The sequence below is a fragment of the Diadema setosum genome, chromosome 19 (genome assembly GCF_964275005.1).
Source record: "Diadema setosum chromosome 19, eeDiaSeto1, whole genome shotgun sequence".
In the NCBI taxonomy this organism is placed as follows: Eukaryota; Metazoa; Echinodermata; class Echinoidea; order Diadematoida; family Diadematidae; genus Diadema; species Diadema setosum.
Window position 1 is genome coordinate 30,987,534 of NC_092703.1, and position 20,820 is coordinate 31,008,353.

The 20,820-nt window shown below is 37.9% G+C and overlaps 1 protein-coding gene across 1 annotated transcript in view; it reads right to left on the bottom strand.

The window, feature by feature from the left end:
* Positions 1-326: 326 nt before the first annotated feature.
* Positions 327-20,820, bottom strand: part of LOC140242225 (uncharacterized) — a 125,709-nt gene continuing 105,215 nt past the window's right edge. Inside the window, exons 16-22 of the mRNA XM_072321969.1 lie at positions 16,269-16,349; positions 15,093-15,264; positions 11,787-11,852; positions 8,043-8,175; positions 2,519-2,605; positions 1,488-1,622; positions 327-519 (exon numbers count right to left, since the gene is read on the bottom strand). Of these exons, the coding sequence (XP_072178070.1) occupies positions 508-519; positions 1,488-1,622; positions 2,519-2,605; positions 8,043-8,175; positions 11,787-11,852; positions 15,093-15,264; positions 16,269-16,349 (686 nt within the window). The 3' untranslated portion in view covers positions 327-507. The remainder of the gene's footprint in view (positions 520-1,487; positions 1,623-2,518; positions 2,606-8,042; positions 8,176-11,786; positions 11,853-15,092; positions 15,265-16,268; positions 16,350-20,820) is intronic.

The window sequence follows — 20,820 nt, forward strand, 5'->3', positions numbered from 1 at the left end:
GAACATGATATGAATTGTGACCTGATTTCCAAATGTTTTAAAAAGGGCGCCCTCATGGCTTTAGGGAACAGTTTTACGCAGTTGCAGACATGTAGAGCCCCTTGGTTCACAGTCATATTGATCTGCAGCTGGCTTCTGGTAGAACAGAAGACAGATAATGAAATGGATGGAAAAAACCGAAAACCCCACAATAGTATCATCAAGTCTGGACGTTTCTAGAAACCCACAAAAGAATCATCAGATCTGGATGTTTCCAGAAAGCTCTTCAGGGCTGGCATGGATGACGGGATTCCACAGTGCGATGCCTTCCCCCCCTCAGACCCCGATGTGCATGTTTCCCCCCGATGTGCACTCTCCCCTCCTGACAAGTCTCCTTCATCTCATCATCAACTTGAAAAATGTATTCACATAGTTATATCTATAAATCTATGTATATATATTCATAAACTCATAATATCTGTGACGCCAGCGCGATTTTCTCCCATGTCGACGGTGGCGCTCATGGTCTCAGAGACTCCCCTGTGGGTGGGACGATGCAAGAGAAAAGAGAAAACGGGGAGAAAGGTTAGGAGGATTTTACTCTTTAGAAATGCTTTTTTTTTCTCTGTACTATCGTGGTACAGGGAAACTCTGTTATACAACGGTTGCCAACTGCTGATTTTATCTCATTATAATCACTACCTCATCGTAAATGTACTGTAAAACGAGGAATGTTCACGTGCATTTTAATTTCGTGAATTTCGCGAGCGCCAAGATTCATGAAATTAGAATGCATGCGAATGTTCTTATCTACACTATACGCATTGAATTCCAGTGGCAGTTCGCGAAAATTTCATGCCGCTTAAAAGGCTGCCGGCTCCAAGTTGCGAATAAAATATGTTTTTACAGTAATCAAAATGACCAGCTAAATACAGTGAGGGAAATCAGGACCACCCAATTCATCTTGTTAAAAGCGGCACCTCATTGTAAGCTAGCTCATTATAAAAGGTTTTTCTGTACTACATGCAAGTCGTGACATAATATAATGCATATATCAATAAAGAACAAATTGATTAGCTTGAAGTCTACACTATGAAGTCTACACTGCTCGTGCTATTTAGCTTTTTTTTTCACATTTTCATTATACTTCATCAGCCAGAAGTATCAAACAAGCACAAGAGTATACAATTTTATAAGAAATCTATTAAAATTTGTTGAATTTACTATAAATCTTGAAATCTTAATATTTACAGATCTTTCTTCTAGTCACAGTGAGTGAACAAGACGTCTTTGCAATACAACAACAACAAAAATAACATTGCAGCTTTTGATATATGACTGACATGATATTGTCATTTTAAAAATGTAATGCTAGCTTTGTAAATCATATGCTCTGGTTTATTGAGCCTTCAGCAGTTTGAAGGCAATCCTAATGTCATGTTTAAGATGCTCAATAGTCTGTCAGAGTGTGGCCACATCTATTACCACTCTATAGCTCGGCAACTTACGAATGGATCTGCGGGAGCTTGCGTCTGGGTGGGCGGCCTGGCCTGCTGGTACATGGGCTGACCCATTCCTACCGCCGCTGGCTGACCGTACATGCCTCCCATTGGGGCCATTCCCATGGGCCTTACACCCATACCCTGCGGGGGGGGGGGGGGGGGGGAGGGGGGTGTATAGACGGGGGGAGGTGATGGAGAAAGGAATAAGAAAAGGAGGAGGTAAAGAGTTATAAGAGAGAGGGATGGAAGAAAAAGGAGAGAGAGATAGAGAGAAGACAGATGGGAATGTTTAAAGTTATTCTGCAACCATAATTAGAAATGTCTAGAGTCAGATATAAATCTCATGAACCCAACAAACAATATTTCAAAAGAAATCAGGTTGTGTAGAATTTCATATTCAAATCATCATTCTCTTCATATACTGTTGCCTTCAGATATCATTAAAATCCTTTAGGTGCTTCTCTTACTTAACTTTATACTGCGAGTGTCACACCTTCAATTGTCTTCACATAAATCCTAAATGCACCCACACTCTGTTGTAGTAACCGAGCTATTTCACAGGCATAATTCATTCCTCACCAGGACAAACGAAACTACGATGTCAGATGATCCTCCTTTGGTAAGACAATGCAAACATCTCACAAAAAGCCATTGTGATACAAACACCATGTGTTCCCAATCCATTCACATTTTAGGTTTATGACATCTGTGTCTGCTACCAGAGAATTAATACACAATGGTGGAGTTGCGATCATTGCACGGAGAACAATATATCAGTACAGGCGACTCCCGTTACAACATAGTCCTTGGGACTGGCAGTCTTCTTTTGTTAAATCAAATTTCATTGTAGCCGAACCCCCCCCCCCAAAAAAAAAAAAAAAAAATCCGCAAAGAAACATAACTTATAAATTTGGGACCTGAATTTCACTTTATTGAAACAAAATTATCATATAACTGTGTTCGTTATAATGGGAGTACACTGTAATATAATACTGCATAGTGAGTGAATGCAGGCTGAGTTTCACAGTGAGTCTTACCATCATCGGCTGACCACCCATCATATTGGGCTGACCACCAAACTGCCCTGAGAAAGCCTGCCCCCTCCAATCCGCTGACTGACCAACCTGAGGAGAGAGAAGACGAAGTCACTCTTACTTGCCCGGTTTCTGAATTTTATTTGACCAACACCCCAGTGGTGGTCAACTGAGGAAGCATGGGGTGGGGATGGGGGGGGGGGGGGTGAAGGGGAGAGAAGGGACCACTAACAACTGTTTCTTGACCCTGCAACAACTTTTCATAGAGACATACAGGACTGGTGAGAATGTTTAAATGTCACAGGGCCTTCCTACGTTTCTAACTTTTCAACAAAAACAAAAACAAAAACAAAAACAAAATCAACCTAATCAGGTTTCAACCTAATCAATCTAACCTAATTTGGTACAAGCACATTCATTTTTTTTTGTGGTGGTGTGGACTTCCTTGAAAGATATGTCCACAAATGTCAAACTTGGTGCATAGTACCATTCCAGCAACACTCCCCATGTGAGTATTTGCCTGGGGGGGGGGGGGGGCATTGAGGCACAGAATGTACATTTTTACTTCTCTTTGTCATGACTCCTTTACTATCCTTACAAAAGAGCAAGGAGGGGTAAAGGTCAATTCACACACATTTGACATACCAATAATCATTTCTTTAAACATGTGTAATGAGTGGTCTCCCCCCAAATGCTGGAATGGAATATAACTAAAAGTTAAAATGGTAGTAGGTGTGCATCTGAGAAAAGGCAAACATTATTTCTCTTTGTTCCTGTGCACTAAACAGATCTCATAAATAATTCAAATTCTATTAAAGCTACAATGGTATGATGCACTACATGTACGTGACCTCCTACACCTTAATAATCAATGAGAAATGGAAGAAAATATAAACAAATGTTAATGTTTACATGTGGTTTAAGAAGTTAGTTAAGAGAGGAAAAAGCAACGACTGTAACTTAGACAGATAAATAAACATGAGATAAACCTCCGTCTCTGGCACAATGGTTGAAGCCCGTAATTCACAAGCACATGTTAGCGACACATTGCAGGAGATTCCATTTGGTGGAGAGGGGTGTTTTCAGAACTCACCATGGATGTGTTTTGCGGAGGAGGAGGAGTTGGTGGTGTTGGTGCAGACTCAAGCTCCTTTGTTTTTGTAAATTTATTATTTTTTTTTTGGTCGTTTTTTTTTTTAATGGGACGGCATGAAGGACAAGTAAGTGAAAAACAAATCATTATTAGCAGAAAATGAGTAAAGTTACAAGTTAGACGAAGAACAAATGAAATGAAACACTGAACGTAAAAACATGGATCACATCAAAGGGTGCAACTACAACAACTAAAACTTGATGATGGCTACATTAAACAACATTCCAAGGGTTTGTGGGTCTCAGGAATGAAAGTGGCCAGGAAACTGAATGGTGATACTAACTCTGCCACCCCGGGTACAAAGAAAAACATAAAAACCAAATCAAAATCAAAATCAAGGCATATGTGATTGCTTTGGTGACTGGTATCAAAGATGATTTGAAGATTAGATGATCGAACTTTAAATGATACCTCCCACATTTCTCCGGCATCTCTTACAGTGATTTCAAGACTCGTCTTTGCAAAGGAAAACTTACAGACTTTTGACAAAGTGGTATACATAGAATACATCATGCTTTTTATTTTATGTTTTTTGATGTGAGGAATTGAATCTTTTGATGAAGACTTTTCATTACCCATCAAACAAGATGAGAAATGCACCATGAATACACATGTATGCAAAGTATTTGAATATCAAAGTGAAAATGTCATGGGTTTTGCTTGGCTTGTTGAGAACTGACAAATCCCCTTATCAGATTTCAAAAACCCTTCATTATGTTCTTGGAATCATGTTGTACCCCAAAGGAAGGATATTTCAGCCATTGATGTTTGTAAGTTTGTCAAAAGAAAATACATGAGACAAAGAAAGTGCTAGGGGGAGGGGAGAGAGAAAGAAATCTGTGGCTGTGTATGAGAATAAAATCCTCAAACGCAAGCATCACAGCCATAAAATTCTAATAACTTTTAGTCACTTATCACTGGCATTGGTGCCGATTACTACTACCACTCATTTTATTCCACATGATATGTCTAATTTTGTAGTACGAAAAATACCAGTTTCCAAGCACAAAATATACAAAATGATCCAGGTACACCTCTATGGAAAGGATATACTACTGGCCAGTGACATTAAAATATATGTGTATGATTACAGCTAGAAGGTTCATGAGCATAAAGAAGAATAAACCAAAAACTCAATGTCCCTGTCCCTGTCAATGCACAGATGCCAATAACGGAGAGTAAAATGTGAGCAAATTATATCCCATCACAGGTCTCAACAAGTGGGACTTATTTCATCATTACCAGGAGAGATTTGTTTTTTCTATATAACCATTCACCCATTTTTTCCTAGTGAAAAGAGCCTTGGAACATGCAAATTTTATGACAGTATGCCCTTACATGGCATTAACACACTTGTAATTTTGTATGTGGTAACAGAAATTGAGGGTTAGGATAGTTTGGTGGAGCTCATAATCACTGAGGACACGGCATATGAATATGGGACCACATTTGGAAGGAAAAAAAAAAGAAGCATATTAAAATAATCATGAAATCTCCCAGGCATATACAATGAAGTCTGTTTTTACGTGCAAAACAAAAATACCCCCCCAAACATACATACTAATATACTAATCTCTCCTAAATATGCCTTCACATTAATCAGATCAAGAAATATGTGATGAAGATGTGTCCGTAAAAAGTATGACTTTGTATAGAAGGGAAGGGTTGTATATCGGTATAAAGTAAAGTGGTCACGTGTACAACTGACAGACATATGACTGCAAAATAATAATGATTATAATAAAAATGAAATGTTCAGTAACTCATGCATAACAAAACTAAAGCACAGAGAAAAGAACAGAGCGAACACAGACAGAGCAACAAATGGGTGGGACTAAAGGGGATGTGACTATCGCAATCCTACAAGGAGTAGTGCCTTGCAGGGCAGAAGAATTTTACCTGCTGCAAGAACATGTGCAGGAAGGCTGGTGGTTTTTTTTTTTTTCTTTTTTGTTGTTCTTGCTCTGCACATTGAACACTATGTTCTTCTATTCTCAGTATTTGCACATTGATGTAGTGAAGAGTGAGGTCTTCGAAGAGAATGAATCCCAAATATGCATAAATGTGAATTAAGAGAATGTAGCAATATTAATAGAATACATCAGATGTAAAGTTTAAGGGAAATTGGACAACCCACTCAAAAGTTACAAATCTTAAAAGCTTCAGTGCCGCCATCGCAAGACAAGAAGACTACAACTTCTTGTGACGTCGCATATGGAAAACGACTTAAAAAAAACTTAATATATTTTTCACTTTTCCTGGATAATGAAACAGCACTTGATTTATCTCTTTCAGAAAACAAGGAGAATGAGATTTCACTTAACATTTGTCAGTAACAAGTCAAAGGAAAAGGTGCTTTTCGTTTAAAAAAAAAGGTGACATTTTGTGAAATTCTCTCTATAATGTTTCTTCAAATACATATGTGAGGTCACACACTAAAGTAGTCTTTTCATCCAGCATGGCTACACCTAAAATTTTACAAATTCGTAACTTCTCAAAAGATTGTCCAATTTTGCTCAAACTTCACTGATGTGTGCTACTAAATAACATTGCTGTATCCACTCAATCCACACTTATATCTGGATTTCATTTCCCTTTAACCCGTTGAGGACGAGTCCTGAGTATACATGGGCAGGTGTCTATGGGAAATGCGTGTTGTAGCAAAATCAGTCTGTCCTCAACGGGTTAAGGAGAGTGATCCCAACTTCCTGATGAAAAGTGCCCCACAAAATCTGAACCTCTCTTGCACACTTCACACTCACTGGGGAAAGTGAAGCTTAGAGCGACAATGACAATACCAACAAGGATGAGAATGACAAATGGGCAGTTCTATGATGCACTTTCTCTCACTATCTCTATTCCAGTCAACTAGATATACATCTTCTACACATTCACTGTCCTTTAAGAGATATGAAACCACACACCAGGACACCAATACCATCCCATTCCTGTTCCCCATCACTACTGACCACTGCGACACCAAGAAATTCCTACTGAACGACTGACATACATACAACTCTAGACTCTACACTCACAACCATGCCACATCCCCTGTACTTCTTTCAAGAAAGTCCCCAGAAAAACAAACAAACAATCAAACAAAGTTTACCTTAACATCCCAAATTACATGTACACTTACAAATGTGTATATGGCACAGCACAAGCTGGATTTAGTCCATGCGTGTGGCATGATTATGTACCCCACCATCATTCAATACACCGTCCAAAATCTGACCAAGTAACTGCCCAATAATACTGTTAAATCTAAACATTCAATGAATTAACAACATCAAAAAACAACGCCCGCACCATTACATGAGATATTGTGCAAAAAGAGGAGTCAAAAAATGCTATTTTCAACTTGACCTTTGACCTTTCCTCGTCATTATTCATCACAGAAGTTTAATCATTTGATTTCTGCCCAGTCACACTGTTTGGATGTATAGTTAAGTTTGATGGATTTATGCCAACAATGCCTCTTGCTCTACATCGCTTTAACATTCATAGGGTACCGTTTCATGTCTTGATCTTTTGACCTTTAACCTCCCGAGTTCCTCAAGAATTATCCCATGATCCCAAACCCAATCTGTTAAGTCTCTGGTATACATTTACAGCCACATGACAATCTAGATGAATCATGGCAAAGACTTCTCAGAGTAATGTCCAAAGAGTCATACATCAAATTTCAGCCACTACTTCTTTTTTTGGTCACTTCATTATTTCAAGAACATTGACAGATAAATGCCTGACAATATTTTTTTTTAGTACACCCACAGTATATGGCAACAAGTTTGAAGAAATTCTGGTCGATACTTCTTCAAGAATCTCGAGTTTACGAAAATGTCTGCATCCAGGTGGATAGTCAAACATACAGACAAATGGACCATCAACTAACAGGACCTATCATCTGCATTGGAATTCATTGATCACTTGATTTCTTCTTTTGTGATATCCGATTCTCAAGAACAGCTACCGAGATCTCATCATGCCTTATGACATGCTGTAGAGTTGTGCGTACATTGGCATCATGTAGGTGACTACCTGGTACCAAAAGTTCTGGGGTTAGGTCTTCCTTGCATTAAAGTTCTATGATTCATCTAGACCTCTACTAGTCCATAAAGTTAATCCCTCTAAATCTAGATGTCACACTACATAGCAAAAACAAATTGTGTGTGTTTCATGATCATATGCAAGCAATCATGTACATGAAAAAATGTAAGCTTCTCCGAATATGTTCGTGCTGGTATGCTTTAACTTGTTTTCATGAAGAAATGCGAGTTTTGATGACTCAAGCAAAATGTGTGTACCTAAGTTTGAAGTGTAAGGAGTTTTGAAACCATCACCGCAAGTTATCTTCCAACCAGCGGAACTTACCATGTAGCCACCCATAGGTGGAGCTCCACCCCAGGCGGGTGCTGCTGAGCCGCTGGTAGTTACCTTCTGGGGTGACCAGCCCGCCCCTCCCGTTCTCTGGGAGGGCTGATTCTTAGTCCACTGGTGTTCAGTCCTACAAACACAGACATGACAATGTGACAAGATGTTACACAGTGCCTCTGGTGTTCAAATCAAGATAATGGTTATTTCCAGCACAGATGACTTAAAAGGCTGGAAGAAAATCAAACAAAACGAACTATTTTTTAAACAAACAAACAAAAACTTGGGAAAATACTCAATGCTCAACTGACTCTAGACTGGATGACCAACATTTCAATTCTCAATTGATCATATCTACATCTGAATTGGAACACGGAAAAGCGATACGAAGCTTCATTTTCATTCTTGCTTTAAACTTGGCAATTCTGTGATGACGTAAACAAAAACAATATCACATGTGACGACAGTGTAAAGTGGTTGACAGAATATTGTTGCTAGATTGTAGCTCCTCTAAAGAAAGTGAAACTTTTTAAAGAAAATGGCAACCTGAAATGATTCCCCCCCCCCCTTTGAAGGTATACTTGGCTTTCTTTATAACTTCTCAATAAATAAAAATTTATCCCCCTATTATTATAACACAAGTATAACAAAAATAGCTATATTACAACAAAGTTTGAAACCTTCATGGTAACAAAAAGCAACACATACCAATACAGCTAAAATTGTCTAAAATCATACAAGAGAGTTATACACAAAATTATAAACAAAGTAATACATATGTTATCTCTTTCTATATTGGGGCAGATTGTCATCGTACATTTCTGTACGGCATGTTTTCATAACATACAAAGAACAGGTTCCCTTCTGGGAAACAAATAAAAAAAAAGATGTCAAATGTTGCAACTCAAAACAAAAACACATTCATGGAAAACATTACAAGTACAACCTTATTCAAATTAATGAATTGTTCCATCAAGTTGTTTTACGTGTTGCAATTGATGGACATTTTGCCCTTTTATTGCACATTCATGTCAATGTAGGACAATTTGTCAATCAGTTGCAAGTACGATATTGCATTCTATTGAGAACTGGACTTGTTTGAGGATTAAAAACGGGGAAAAAAATCTTGTTCATCAAAAAGGGCAAGTCAAACAGATTTGTATTATGTTTCTTAGTTTTTTCCCCAGGAGTTATATTCAAATCAATGGTATTTTTTTTTAGTTTGAGCATAAATCATCAAACTATGACTTAAACTACAATGAAGTTCCTGGTAACATGTATGTAAAATACATCAAATACATGTAGATGAGAAACATATGATCCACTATTGTCCTTGTCTAATTGTTTGGTCCCTACAATGTTATGAACAAGACCACATTTACACAAAAATAAATCATATATACAGACAATGACATTTCTGTTGATGATGCCAGTGAGAGGAAGTGAATTTTGGATCAAAGCGTGGTCTCTCCAACATGGTTTTGTTTCGATCACATGCTCAGTAAAATAACAAGTGACTCAAAGAGACTTGGAATCTTAAGATGAGAAGGGGATCTCAATTAATATATCTTGCAAGTTCCATTATTGTTGTAGTATGACTCCAAAACCGATCAACTCCCACCCTCTCTGTCTTGCTGACTATGGGGGCGGTATAACTACTCAGAACTTGGATGAAATGGGGTTTATCTTGTGACGACATCACTGACAAAATGATAAATGACAGGAATTTGAATGATATCCCCTTCAAGTAATTACTCTTCAGTACTGTATAAAATTAATCTTATAAGTCAGTTACAGAGCTGCCAACTTCTGCAGGTCACCCCCCCCCCACTCCAAAAAAAAAAAAAAAAAAAAAAAAAAAAAGAAGAAGAAGAAAAGACAACGACATACTGACGGACATTAGTAAAATATATTCTCAAGGCAGAAAGCATATCTGGTTAAAGAATTCAAAAACCGATCATATCTATCAAATTTCAGGAAAAAAAGACTCTTACTTTTTTGTTGTTTCAAAACCGTTATTCTTATTTTGGGTAGCAAAAAAGGCTGCTGAAAACTGCTTACCCAATAGTGGTGAGCCAATGGAGTAAAATGGAGTCAAAAGAGGCCTGAGCTTTCGATCCTAGCAGAATCTTTGTCAGAGGCAAAATGACACTTTTGCCTCCGACGAAGATTCTCCTAGGATCAAAAGCTCAGGCCTCTTTTGACTCCGTTCTTATTTTGGATGAAATAAAAAATATATTTGTTGATATATCAAAAGACATACTAGTTGGCAGCTCTACAAAGACCATACACTGTGGTAGACCTCTACGTAACCAGAATGCACGAATACCAATCTATTACAACCATGGGTAAGTATGTTTCATCACGATCTTTAAGTACCATAATCTAATAATTGTGCACAAATATCATCACATCCATATAGTAAGCTGACTTTGGGTATTAAAAGTATCTCCCTGTGTTCACAAAAATTTGCGCAGTCACACAAATCAACAAACATTTTCAATTTTACATATTTCTTTTGATTACGGTTCCTCCCCTCCACCCCTACCCCCCCCCCAAAAAAAAAAAATTAAAAAAAAATCTGTAGATCATATCACTAGTCTCAATGCAGAGCAGCATTCCATACATTCAATCAAAGGGGGCCTTAGCATTCCATAGAACCAAGATATTCTTTGCTTGCATGCAGCAACACCAACAAATGTGTACAAAAAAGGAGAGACATTCCATACCAAGTAGAAAAAGACGACAGTCCCAATCATAATAGAAGTTTGGTCATGCACTTGCAAATTTATGCAACATTCCACGGGACAGATCTGAGCATTCCAACTAGCATTTTCTTTCAGGAAAAAAAAAAATCCACGAAAAGAAGATTGCATCTATTGAATCGAAAGTCATCTTTGTTTATAGACTTGAGCAGTATGTACACTTTCATCATAAAGACACTATGCTTGTGAAACTAATGTCTGTGAAGTGAAAAGTAAGCAGTTTTTTTCCCCCCTAGTTCTTCTTCTTCATCATAAGTGTATTCTTTCTTTCTTCCTTCTTTTTTGTTCTTCATTGTCATCTTCTTTCTTTTCTTCTACCTCAGCATCTTCTTTTCCTTCTATTTCATCTCCTACTCTTCTTTTATCTTTGTCTTATTATGGAAGATACTAAATAAACAACACCTTCTAATACATACGGAGGATGGAACAATTGCTCACAAAAAAGACAGCACAAAATCTTGGCCTACTTACAAGTACTTAAAATGACAAACTTACATAATATTACACTTCTCTGTATATTATGTGTATAGAGAGGACCATTTAAAGAGGGATTTACTTCCAAAGAAAAAGGACCCGCTAGAAAGATGGTGACCATCAGTACAAATATGAAAAAGTCACTAGTAATCTTATGACATACTTCCTATCCCAACTACCAGGTAGCTGGTGGGGGGGGGGGGGATGTTCTGAGAGACCATGTAAGATATTCAAGCCAATTAAGCAGTAATACACCTGTGTTAGTCTAGCTGACAAGCTATGAAATGGTACATAACACTTAATATTGTTAGTAGTTAGTTCAGATTACAGATAGTTAATTATTTAGACAGGCATGTCAGATTTGTAGTCCAAGGCTTGATAATGAATTAGTTGTTAGTTAGAGCAAAAATCAAATGATAACGAACAGATCGTGAACCACAAGGCCCGACTAGAGCACAAGCACTTGTCACTACTCTTGATGTGTTGTTTGCCACTGAGCACCTACTTCAAACGGCCCATTCCATGAAGGTCAAAATCAAGTGCACCACTGCCACTCCCTGTTCCAGCCGTTCTGCATTAGTGGTAGGGTGAGTAAGAGCAATGACAGCACAGCAGCAAAACGGGGGCAAGTGGGGGGAGGAGGGGAGGGGGGGGGGGGGAGTGGGCGGGGCAGGGATACCGGTTTTGGATGCCACAGAAGATGGGTGAGAAATTTAGGGAGGGGAAATGGGATGAGATGGGTAGATGATTTTTGTACGATTGACATGGCAGAGGGCAAAGCGAGAAGGGATGAGAGGTAAGGTCAAAGGTTGGGAGATGGGGTCAAAGGTTGGGAAATGGAGAAGAGGAACATAAAGGGGTAATGGTGCAGGGTGAGGAAAGTGATCACATGACAACAGAGAAAAAATGATGAGAAAAAAAAATCACTCAAGGAATGGAAGCAAGATAAAAGGAATAAAAAAATAATGATGCAGGTGTTTTGAGTATGAAAGCACACAAAGATGAAGGAGGGAGTTTTTAGACGGAAAAGGTGCAAAAATGTAGAGGGAAAGGATAGATCGATGTATCGTAGATTGAGCAGATGGGATGGGATATGCAAATTAAATGACAAGAACAAGCATACAGACAGTGATTATGACGATGATGATGATGAACAGTGATGATGGAGGTGATGATGATGACGATGATGATGATGGTGGTGGTGACAGTGGTGGTGGTGGATGTGGTGATGATGATGATGATGGAAGTGGAGGTGGTGACAGTGGTGGATGTGGTGATGATGGTGATGATGGTGGTGGTGATGATGGTGGTGGTGATGGTGGTGGTGGTGGTGGTGGTGGATGTGGTGGTGGATGTGGTGGTGGATGTGGTGGTGGATGTGGTGGTGGGTATGGTGATGATGATGGTGGCGATTGTGATAACAATGATCATGTTGAAGGTAATTGGAATGAAGGGAAATTTTTCCCCAAAAAATGTACAGAAAATGACATTTGGATTTTGTTGGAAACAAGAAATATGGCACAATGGCAAAAATGAAAACAAGGAAGATGAAAAATGTTGTAGAGGAGATGGGTGAAATGAATGTACAAATGTACCAATGGATATGAAAGGAAAGAAAAAAAAAAGAAGAGAACATTGCCAGTAAAACAGAAGCCAAACATATAAGACCAAGCACAAATATATGCCAACAAATGAAAGGTGACGTGAATAAGGAAAGACAGAGAGAAATGAAAGGATTATGTTGGTGATTCTGGATGAAAATTTGAAGCATTTCAATGCCAATTAATATGCAAAACAGTAAACACACACACACAAAAACAAAGTAAACAAAACAAAAAAGTGTGATGCCAGTCTGGAAAATCCCCATAACTTTGTAAAATTCATGGAAAGTTAATAGTGACAGTAAACAGACTATGCGCTATGGTACCCACAGGGATTAAAACCAAGAGAGATAAACATGTCATGTGCAACCCACGCTGGAAAATGAGAGTTAAAAAAAAAAATCAGGAAGTGAATTCATGTGAAAAGTATATTTCTAAGCTAGCAAAATGTGCAAATGATGACAAAATGGAAATCAGGACTTTATTATGGAGTCTGACAGAATCTACTGCACATGATGATGAACCATTTTTGTTTTTGTTTTTGTGCTAGCTACAATAGCCGTGATAAACAAAGTCAATTATTATTTATTATTGGGTGTCCAAGTAAGTTCTACTGACAGAGCACATGCAAGATGCCTCTGACTGGACCGCACTGAAAGCAGTGAGGAGGCGATAGCAAAACAAAAGACACTCTCAAGAACAGAGTTGCTTCACTTTGACTCTACTACTGTGTTGGGAGACCAAACCACATCACGGGAGTTACAAAAAAAAAAAAAAAAATGCAACCATGCTATCGACTTAACCCTTGTGGCATTTGATTAAGACAGATTTTATGAGACAATACAGAATCTTCAATTTTTGATTCACTTGCACTGTTCAAAATTTAGCACAACCAAGTTTTTAGTCAGAAGGTAAACTGTTATATATATATATTTTTAATAGCAAATATTATCAAAAATAGTGAGTACTATTTCTTATAATGTCTGCAGTTGTAGTGGTCTGGGTTTCAGAAATAAGTTTCTACGTAGTGTTTTGTGGTAAACAATTGCAGCATGTTAGTTCTGCAATCACAATCTCTGTATAGAGATATTCTTTTTATTCTATCAATCACTTATACAAAACTTAATCACACGACACATACAGTCTGGTCTGACATTCAAGTCAAAACAAACAGTAGAGATAGACAACGAGACAATATGGACTCAATACAGGAAACATTCCTGAGAGTATTCTACAAAAATGCATGGAGAAATCATCAGTTTCATTCAGGATGATATAAGAAAATATATATCAAAATTGATGCACTGCTATGAAAACACGCATAAATATGTGACAGCCATAAAATATCTTCATTTTTTTTTCCACAACATGCATGCAGGAGGATAGATATACTTCAATACTACAGCCAAACATCGTCTGCAAACTTCAATTTGAGTCCAAAAAGTAGAAATATAACACCAATGCTCACTGCATCACACAACTGCATATATTGGAGGAATAAAAAGGCACATATACAAATCATGCCATTTCCAGCTTAAAATGAATATAATAGCAGTCATCAATGTTTCCTACCATTACTTGCAGAAGGTTACAGCATCATTGAGGTTTGTGGTGTACTCATAACATGATTTGTGATTGGTTGAACTTCCATCATGTGACAGTCAATAATTTCATTATAGTGCACGGGTGGGCACTAAACCCATCAAATATGTGCATGGGGAGTGAATGTTATGAATACACTTCATTTAACTATCCACACACACTCTGTCACACACATCAACCTAGTCTACATAAACTCCAGATGCATTCCAGCCCTCATGCACATCTATTTCACCTAATATGCTTTCTATCTACAGTTGCAGCTGCACGCAATGCTTTAAGTGCATCAATGGAATCAATAAAAGACGACGCGAATGTTTGGAACGGACACCATATTGACAGACAAAGCAGCAAAAAGGCAGCAACATTTTTTTCCTGATATTTTTTGTTGTTGTTGTTGTTTTTTTACGCTCAAAGACCCATCAGATCAATCACTGCACATGCTCAATAGCTGAATACTACATATTTTCAACAAGACGTGCACTGCAAGTGAACTTCACTTTCTGTCCTCAAAATAATTTATTTGATTTACTGCATTTTATCATTTTTTAATTCTCTTATTCTCTAACCTCTGCTTTCACATTACAGTATCTCAAACATTGGAGTCTTACTTCTTGGGTGATGCTGAACCCTTGATGTCCAGATTTGTTGCCAATTTGACGAGTGTGGAGTTCAGGTCATTGCTGCCGTTGGACGCCATGACCTCCCTCTGCGACGGGGGCGGGGCTTGCTGGTTCATGGGCTGGAGAATGTCCCCCAGACCCGCGGCATTGGGCTGGGCTACTGGGGCCACGCCCACAAAGAGATGCAAGAGAGAGATATGGTAGAGGGTGCGGCTACGGAACATGAACACTGGTAGGATGTACAAAATACTGGGTACGATATCATGGCGAACAATGGAAGATTTTTGGTAGGAATTTAGGGCAAGGCTGAGTAGTAGCATATTGAGATAGATTAATGAGATCTTGGTAAAAGTATCCATTTAGATGAGGAGAAAGAGAAAGTGCCGCAGCATTTAGTTCTTGGGAAAATATTTGCCAGATCTGCATGAACACAGAGCGATATGCTCAAGAGAACATTTGGAAGAAATATTGGTAGAGATTTTAGAAAGAGAAACTGGAAGACAACTTAACATATTGGTAGAATCACCGACGGACATTACATAATTTATGACCAAGAGACCAGAGATATCTGTAGAGTATGAATATAAAGCTTTGGCAACATCGAGCCTTTTAAGTACAGATATCAGTTAAAAATACACACTTTCATTCACATGCACAATCAAACATACACACACACACAGAGTCTTGCTATTCAAAATGCATGGATGACTAGGGCAAAATTCTTTCTTGGCTGCATTTTGAGTAATATTTTTCACAAGAGCACTGATGAAAGTAAACAAAATTTTGACGTCACAATGTCTGACATGTGTAGCATCAACCCGATGAGGTTCCCTTTAGGGCCCATATAAAACAACAACAACAACAACAACACACAATAAGATTGAGTGATACCACAACAAATTACAACAAATGGAATAAACTTCAAGGAACAGTGGCAAATGCAAAAGAGATGTTGGCAAAATTTGTTCCTATATGCCATTAAAAGCCTATCGCTAACCCCTCGAAAATACACACACAAGATTTTTTTTTTTTTTTTTAAGACAGACTATGAGAGTAAAGAGGCAACAAAGAGAAGGAAGAACAAAGAAAAAGAAATAGAAAAGAAAACAAAACAAAGAAGAAAGAAATTACAACATGCAACCACACCCAATTTTGGGTGTTTACCTGCTGGTAGCATGCCGCCGCAGATGCCACTCCCGAACGCCTTGTCAAAGTTTGCACCGATATCATTATTATTTGCAAAGCCTGTGAGATGGGGGGAATGAGATGCAGGGGAGATAATGAATGGCATGAGATGAGGTGAGATGGAAACTGGGGGGATTCCCCCCTTTGGGAAAATGGGGGGAAGCCCCTTTCGGTTGCCATGGCTCACTTCCAAACCTTTTACACAGGAGCGATCATGTCAAGCTGACTTTGATGAAGTACCACTGTCATATCAACCCATCCAAAACTTTTCCTCCCTGTCCTCACGACTGCACATGTCTCAAACTTACTTACCAGACATGATAAATCCATTCGAGCCATTTAAAGTTCTACAGATTTGTATTATCTACACAGAATGTAAATCTATTTGAAAGCAATGTTGGTACATTTCTGGCATATAAGACGACTTTTTTTCAATCCTTCAATCTGATTATTGCGGCAAAATTATGTATGACAGACAGCTTTTCCCTCTACCCCAAATTTCACACATATTTTGTTAGTTAGTTAGTTTTTTTTTTTGTGTGTTTTTTGCATGAAAGTAGTCTTCAGTGATTTTCAAACTCATCAGGAGAAGACTTGCTAATGAGGTCAAAAGGGCCTCAGAAATTTTGCGGGCACACATTGGCTTTTTAGGAAAAACATGAAGTGAAAAAGCTTTTTGGAGACATGAACAAGATGTGGAAGGACATACAGTACATATACATTGTACATTTCATGGCACACAAATACTGGCTCGCAAAAAAAAAAAAAAAAAAAAAAAAAAATTACAAATAAGATTTAAAAAAATCTAAAAATACACCAATAGGGAAACCCATGTCAACAGCTGACATATGCTAAGTGCAGTAACGTAAAGCTCTCTGCCAAGAAGTGTCATGAATGAGAACTCAACATTGAGGGCGCTGTTTAAATCTTCATTTATGTATCACAGTATGTGTTTGTTAATTTGTTTGTTTGTTTGCTTGTTTGTTTGTCAGGATGTTCCTATACATCAATTCTTCATCACTCCTGTAAATAAAAACTGCATCAGAAGAACATCATATATATATATCTGTATGCATATATATATATATATATATATATATATGTATATATATATATATATATACATACATTTTTTTTTTCATGACAAGACTGATGGGGGGGGGGAGAGAAGAAAAGCTATGAATATCAGGGGGAGCCACAAATATGCATGGAAACCGCATAGATTTAAAGTCAAATATTTACTAAGATGCAGAACAAGGGCTTACAACAGGGGTTGAGAACAGTTCAAATAGAAACACAATAATCAATGTCATACAACAATAACCAAAAAACAACAAAAGACCTTGACACAGGAGAAGTAGGGTACAATGTACAGCAACTGTACTATGTGACATCAATATCAACTGGACACCAAAAATACACACAGCGAAGTCTGCTGCATTCTAAGATTAAACAGGAAAAAGAAAAGAAGGGGGAAATATGCATCATAAGAACCTGTGAAAGCAGCCACAAAGATGAACCTGTAGCACCTCCATAAAGACTCCACAAACTAAGCTCTGTCTACTCAAACTCTAATGATGGACAGTAAAATGATATACAAGGGATACAGAGGTAATTACAGAATATGGAAACAAGCAGTACCATCACAACCGGTTTGAGCCACGGCTACTCAACACTATGTTACGACGACGACCTGAGATATATTCAAGGCTAATGATGGTGTATAAACACGACAACGACATGGATGGCCATCACAGAGTAAACAATGAAGAGTGTCTCTTCAAATGTTTAACATTTCCCTGTGCCATATGAGGTTTGAACTTTCACACAAGACACAGTTCTGTATGATTCAATAATGAACATGAGAGCCCAGGCAACTGCAAAGCACCCTCTAAAGTTTCTAGTCACTTCTAACGCAAGGCACCCACCAACTGTATGTGATCTCACTGGTTTATTACCAGTAGTCCACTAATGTGAAATGGAGAGCCAACACTAGCTACAGAGCAGATTGGTGTTTTTCAGTCCTTGCAAATAAAGTAAACCATTTTAGCAGTTATGCAATGGACCAGCTCCAATTACTTGACCTACATCATTGACAAAAAACAAAACAAAAACAAAAACAAAAAGAAAACAAATTCTCCCTTCCACTGCCTCTACAATGCAGGAACAATAATGCTCAGAACAATTTCCTCTCATTTTGCTGTTCGTTTCTTTTTTGCTACGCTTCTCTGGATTTTATCTTCTGAGCAGCAGCGAACCACTTGACTAGCTTACTCTGGAACTCTGCTATGCAGGGACACCTTACTTAAGCTATTGTTTGCTGTTGCACAATATATACAAAACCATGAGCTATGAAAGCAATGCATGCTTTCACAATGGCTAATGTTGGGCTATTAGGTTGCCGCTGTCTTTGGTAGTTACAGATATCTTGGAAGAATTGCCTAACCACAATGGCTTGCGGTTTAGTATAAGCTTCATAAGATTGGGCAAGTATTCGAGGCTGCCAATTTTGTCAGTATGTGGCTGGTTAACCTGAGAATACACAAGGACGATTTTTGTCATTTGTAGCTAGTGAGGATCAGTTGTGAGCTTTGGGAAGAATGGATGACTGCATTGACATATCAGAACATGAGAAAAGAGTATGAATAAGGGCTAGACAGGAATAGGCATACTTTAAAGCATTTTCACAATCGCACTAGCAATGATCCATTTCCATTTCTGATCTTACACTAAGTCTGAAGCAACCTATCTTTGTCCTTAAAGTCCTAGTTCCCTATCTCTCGGTTGTGTCAGAAGATGAACTAAAGAAATAGATCGAAAGTCTGTAGGAAAAGGACTGTCAGTTCAAACACTTTGAATTAGATTAGTGCATTGTGCCCATTAATCAATTGTGCCCATAATCAATTCATTGCATTATAAATCATTACGCTGTAAATACATTAATCATTCATATTCATTTGTCTGAAATGAGAGAGTCTAACTAGTTACACACAATACAAGGAAAATTTATATGAAAAGTGTCTCCTATGAGGAGAAATTCACTTTTCTAGCATTATGAAAGAGCACTTGATTAACCACTCTCAGAAAGCAGGGGGAATAATTGCTACCCTTAACATATGTCAGTATCAAGTTGATGGGAAGTGTAATTTTCATGAAAAATGAATTTTTGTGGAATTCCTTTTATATTTTCTTTACATTGTTGTCCACACATGATGCTATAACCTCTAGTAGTCTCCTCATCCAGCGGTTCCAACATCAAAACTTTAAATATTCATAACTTTTGCATCGACTGTCTGATTTCCCTCAAACTTTCACTGATGTGTTCTACTAATGTTGCTGCTTTCACTCAATCTATATTTCTCTTTGGGTTTGGGTTTCCTTTAAGGTGCAAAATCCAAGGAAAGTGACTAAAATCTCTACCTGGAATAAGCTGAACATCTCTGTAAGCTGCAGAGTGCAAAACATGCCACATTCATGCCACAACTCAAACTGTTTCCACTGTGATCAAAAGACAATGATTTCTAAGATTTTTGAGCACTTTATAGCTAGTTCTGCTGCATAGACTTTTGGAAATTAATCCTCCTAGTTGTGACGCATTCATATTTACGCTACTTAGTTTCACAATAAACGTTTCAAGATGATTATTCACAACTGAACTAACTCATGTATTACGGATTTCATGATTGCGATTGATACGCAGACTGGGAACCAAGACTCTTCCGACACAAACTATACATACACCACAGCTAAGCTTTGTTGGTGCTATTAAAATTCTAACCTACATGTAGTGTTTTAGATTATTCTAATGTACTATTTTCTGGGCGTTCCTTGTGCAAAACTTGTGCAAAGTACTGAACAACATGGAAACTGTATCCAATAGGGGGGGGGGGAAATCAAATAACCCACCAAACAATAGCTTTGTATCATTCATCAGGTGAGAATGATAAGGTAGATTAAAGTTGCCACTAAACACATAGTGCTTGAGGCAACTTAACGCCCTTCTCATTCTCAACCGACAAATAGTCGATGAGAGTATCTCCCAATAAGCAAGTCCATATAATGTACATGCTCTTACAAAAGGATTAAAATCAAATCCTAAAAACTTGTCATACCACTTGTTGCTGATGCTATAACTATTCAAAATATCCAAATATAGCTGAGGTTCAGTTTATACGTCTGTTATTTATTTTTTTTTTTTGGGGGGGGGGGGGGACGGGGAGTAGAAAGTTGTTTTTTTTTATGCCAAAACTTTCATTTGTAAAGATACTTTTTAAAAAAATGATATGAAGCCAGCAACTTTTTTTATAACATTATATTTTCTAGTATTCGATATACAGTACAATACAAACCATTCAAACATAACAGTCCCAGTGATACAGCTGTACATCAAAAATGCCTACACAAGTTCTCTACATGATTAGCACCACAACAGATAGGTGTTATAAGAACAATAAGGGTTACATGGTAAGCTATCAAAGGGTTCTAGAGTCAATGAGCTTTGCAATTTCAAATTTGTAATCAGCTTGAGTAC